The 4,727-nt window shown below is 33.9% G+C and overlaps 1 protein-coding gene across 2 annotated transcripts; it reads right to left on the bottom strand.

Moving 5' to 3' along the window:
* Positions 1-648: 648 nt before the first annotated feature.
* On the bottom strand, positions 649-3,052 carry LOC105119372 (FK506-binding protein 4). Of its 2 annotated transcripts, none has more exons than XM_011017497.1 (3): positions 2,583-2,785; positions 2,239-2,314; positions 649-1,306 (listed from the first exon to the last, which is right to left on the bottom strand). In XM_011017497.1, exons 2-3 carry the CDS (start codon positions 2,261-2,263, stop codon positions 843-845), a joined length of 489 nt encoding a protein of 162 aa, XP_011015799.1. In that variant the 5' UTR covers positions 2,264-2,314; positions 2,583-2,785; the 3' UTR covers positions 649-842. The 2 variants fall into 2 exon arrangements, with proteins under 2 accessions (XP_011015799.1, XP_011015798.1); XM_011017496.1 differs by lacking the exon at positions 2,583-2,785 and adding an exon at positions 2,848-3,052 and having other exon boundaries at positions 651-1,306.
* Positions 3,053-4,727: the final 1,675 nt, after the last annotated feature.

The raw sequence follows: 4,727 nt of genomic DNA, 5'->3' as shown, positions 1-4,727 counted from the left end.
TTAAAAAAAAACAATACTACCGCGAAATAAACACTGCCCAACAACCAAGATGTCTTCCAATTCCTTTCTAGATTCCCTTTAAATCTCGACTTTTACAGTACAGACGACGACGTCAGTATTACAGCATGGAATTTGAAAGTAGCAGTGATTAAACTTAAATCCAAGGGTGTTATGTCATGTCATTTGGAGATTCTTTCATTTCAGCAAGCCCCGATAGGAGGAGTTCATTTCAAGGAATAAAAGCATTTTAAGGTGAAAAGAAATAGCTAGCCAGAAATGTCACTAAACAGTGGCACGCTAATTGTCAAGCAGAGAGTCGGGTCCTTTGAAATCACCATGGTATAACGACACCGACAAATTTAGCTGGACCACGGCACTTTAGATGACATGGGAGAAAGCCGAAAGGGAGAGACAACAAGTTAAGATCAACGCGACCCACAGACTCACTTGTTCCTCGACGTATGACACATGCACAGGGGAAGACGGTGGGAGATATGCAAGAAAAACAAAATCCAGCACGAGTTGTGACCCACCCGGAATTCTCATATATCTTCAAATCAACCACGATTGCTTTTTAGCTTTTCTTTAATCTTCGTGCTGCATGAAGATTTGTCAAAAACGTAACGGAATTAACATTCTTGCACAGACTGTATAGAGAAAACAGTGTGCCAGTAGCGAAATTCCATTTATTCTTTCTACAAATTGTCTGAATATAGATGAAAGAGGCACATACATCACCACGGCACCACCTATATACAAGGATAAACACACAGTGATGAGATTAAAAACCGTCATCAACCGGCCGGAAAAGCTATCATATTTAATTTATAATAGCCCAACACCTAACAAATTACACACGCATTTGGATTCTCTTCCATGCTTTGGACATAGTAATATGTGGTCATTTGAGGATTGTAAGCTCTGTAGGCCTTGACAAGCTCCATAACCGGGTCCGGAGGGGGTGCTGGCTCTTTCTTCTTCTCTTCCTCTTTCTTCTCGTCCTTCTTCTCTTCCCCCTTCTCCTCCTCCTTCTTCTCTTCCTTCTTCTCTTCCTCTTTTTTGGGTTCTTCCTTCTTGGCTTCCTCTGGCTTCGCTTCTTCCTTCTTGGCTTCCTCTTTCTTAGCCTCCTCTTTCTTGGGTTCCTCCTTCTTAGCCTCCTCTTTCTTCTCAGGCTCTTTTGCTGGCCCTACTGTGATAATGTCTGTTGGCCAATATTTTCTCAGTTTGCTGACTGCATTTACAGGATCAACCGTTCCGATAACGGTTAATTTCTTCGCCTTCATGTCCATGGCCATGGAATCAATTCCTATAAAATTGCAAAATGATATTAAAAAATCGCTTCACAATTATTTTCTAAAATAAATGCACGTCAATGTTCCACAACGACACTATTGTCCCGCGCGCTAACAGCTTGCAGCGCAAACATCTGCAGATTGATACACCCATCATTTTCGATTTCTGCCCACGAGGCTTACTAAGCCTGCCACGTCTTCAAGAAAGAAATTGAATTTTTTTCGGAGGAATCATTATGAGCAACCCTGTCTCGCATCACATGAAAGTTTGAAATCCATTCGCGTGCCTTTTCGTGATTAGGAGGTATACTGGATGGCCTACAGAAGCTGCCTCCTGAATTTTCTCACAAAATCTGATCTTTCTAGTATTAACAGTGCACTAGTAATTGTGCAGAGTACAAAACAAACACTAGCACGTTATTGCATCAAGAATAAAGCTAATCTTACAGAAAGTAATATTCTTCCCAAGATCATTTTCCGAAAGAATTCAATCATGGGATCTACTCACTCGATACATGGTTGATTTTTCATGAAACAATTTCAAGGAAATATCTGATAAAATGGGTATTCCCTCCAACACCAAATTTTTCATTGCTAGTTTGCGTGTCCTGACTGATTTGGTTGGCACGGACATTCATATCACCTTACATCTAGATAGAAATAATTAAAGCAGAGAAAGAAGTACCGACCAAAAATGAAAACCCTTTTTGTAAGAAATTAGAGAGAGCAATCATTACGGAAAGGGAGGGGGAAAAAACAAACAAAAAAAGTTACAGATGCAATTTTAAGCAATTTGCTTCCCTTCACCTACCCCACCCTTGTAACCAAACATCAGAGAGTGATTTTTCAACGAACTACCCTCCTGTCTGAAATCTAAAAAACCCAAATTACACATAAGAAAAAACAAACTTCAATGGAAATCCAAAAAATAAATTGAACTTGGTACCTGTAAGAGTAGAGACTGTCTTCATAGCCTTTTGCTTGGCTTTGTCATCATGCAAGTCCACCTTCAACACAAACTTCTGCAGGCATAAATCAAATAGATCTAACTCAGAGCTTCAATTCAACTACTTCCACATATTCATTAATCATTTCACATCAAACTTAATCAAAGCGATCAAAACCAATTTTATTTTAAAAAAATGGCTAAAGCATCAAATTGTCTTCACTCCTATAGATACCGAAAATCAAAACGTTACAGATACACGGCACCAAAACAGAATCAACAAACTTTTAATGATCAGTTGTCTGTAAAAAGACCAGAACTGGACTAATGTACAAATTCTGAACCTGAACTTTTGGCACTCAAAAGACTCTGTTCTTAAAAAGAGCACTGAAAATACTAATTCTTCCTTTAAACCAGTCCCAGAAAGAGACCCCTGATACTCATGGACCCATCCAAACAACTATGTTACCAGGAATCAAATGAACCCATAAACCAAAATGTCTTAAATTCCTTTTAGAAAGCATCCGACCTTTTAAAGAATGAAAACCGAATAAAGAATTATAAAGGGAATACGTAAATAAATAAAGATTCTAGAAGAGAGAACCAAACCTTCATTTGATGCGAAGATCAAAACTAGAGATGAGAGAATGTGGAAAAAAATTGAGAGACAGAGAGAGAGTGAAGGAAAGAGGGATAGGAAGTAGGAACGGATGAATGTTGAAAAGAAATAGAGGAGAAGAAGGAATCAAATCACTCTTTGTCAAGAGAGAGAGAGGTCAGAAGTGTGATTATGGACACCGAAAAAAAAAAAACGAAAGAAATCAAGAAATGCAGAGTAGGAGAGAGGAAGAAAAATAAAGTAGAGAGTGAGAGTGCGAGAGAGAGAGAGAGAGGGAGAGAGAGCAAGTTGAGTGCATGAATGTTGAAGAAGTGCGGAAATCTATATGATCCATATCTGTCCCAAGCCTCGAGCTCCCTAGTCTCTAACCTCAAACTAACAGGAAGAAGTAAAAGAGCCATCGTTTTCCATGTATGTCTACGCGAATGAGAGAGGAGTGAGAGCCACGCTTCACCACATGTTGAAATGAACTACGTTTTGGAATACTCGTACAGTCCATGGAAGAAAAAAAATTATCGGGTTTTCTCGGAACTCTGTCAATGTAAACAGTTTTTTCATTTAAAAATCACCTCATTTAAATTAAAAAAACTAAGGTTTAATTCTGGTTTGTGATAAGCAAACAAAATTGTTAGATAGAGATTTTACCGGGGGAACAAGGTTGACAAGGAGTGCCTGGGGTGATTAATTTTATTATTACTTGACAGAATTTGACACTCCCTTTAACTTTATTTTTCAGCATTGGTATTATAGTTTTAAACCTTTGTTTCATCTTAAAATTTCTTTTAATTTAGAGTTTAGATTTATATTATCAAAAAATCAATAAATAAAAATGAAAATATTAAGGAAATATATTTATTGATAATTGCCAACAAATTTTATCAATTGAAATATTTTCTCAGTATTTAATAAAAAAATTACAGAGAAAAAAATCAAAACAAAGTAAAAGAATAATAAGGTATCATTTCTATATACTCGTTATGTCTTATTCTTCTTTTTTATTTTTTCTTCTCATTTTTTTTAATTAATATAGTTTATGATTTTTTTTTCTCTTCTTAACTTCAATTGAATCTACATCAAGATAATTTTTTTTTATTTTTTTCACTATATTTTTTTTTTAATTGTTTTTATTTTTAATAATTGTATAAATATTATTGTTAGATTTTTTTTCATATGAGATCATTTTTTAATTGATTTATTTAAAGGATTTTTATTTTTTTTGCATGTGAACTTTTTTATTTGAATTTATTTTTTCATGTTATTTATTGGCTGCAAATTTGTTTGAGTTCATCTTCATTTTATTTTTTCCAAGCATTTTGAGTGCTGTAAAGTGTTGATCAATATTAATTTAATTATTTTATAGTTTTGTAAAATAGATTTTTTAATATTTTTAAATAAATACCGATAAAATTACATAATGTATTTTTTTTTGAATTACTGGTGAAATTAAGCAAGTAATTTTTTTTGTTTGTCTTTTATATCAGTAAATTCATAGCTAATAATATTTTTTTATTACTAACACACTTACTGATGGACAAAAAATTACCAACAAAAGATTCACTGACAGAGCATTTCTGTCAATGATTTTGTTAGTAAATTAATTACCAACAAAATGATAGTGCAAATCCCTTCAATCGGTAAATCTAAAAATTGTAACAGTGTTACTCCTTGTAAATAAATAATTGACTATTATTTTTTAGTATGTTTGATTTTATTTAGTAAGGTAATGTTGGAATCTTGTTGCTTGTCTAGTTTTATTTGCTAATTTCACACAACAATAAATTCATCACTAGGATTCGATTATATTGTTTTTTAATTATTTTTATTGCATATATTATGTTATATTTATTAAAAAATAATATAAATCATATAT

Source organism: Populus euphratica, unplaced genomic scaffold (genome assembly GCF_000495115.2).
Source record: "Populus euphratica unplaced genomic scaffold, PopEup_1.0 scaffold2821.1, whole genome shotgun sequence".
NCBI lineage: Eukaryota > Viridiplantae > Streptophyta > Magnoliopsida > Malpighiales > Salicaceae > Populus > Populus euphratica.
Note: the sequence above shows the minus strand (reverse complement) of the source record. Positions and strands in the feature narration are given on the sequence as shown.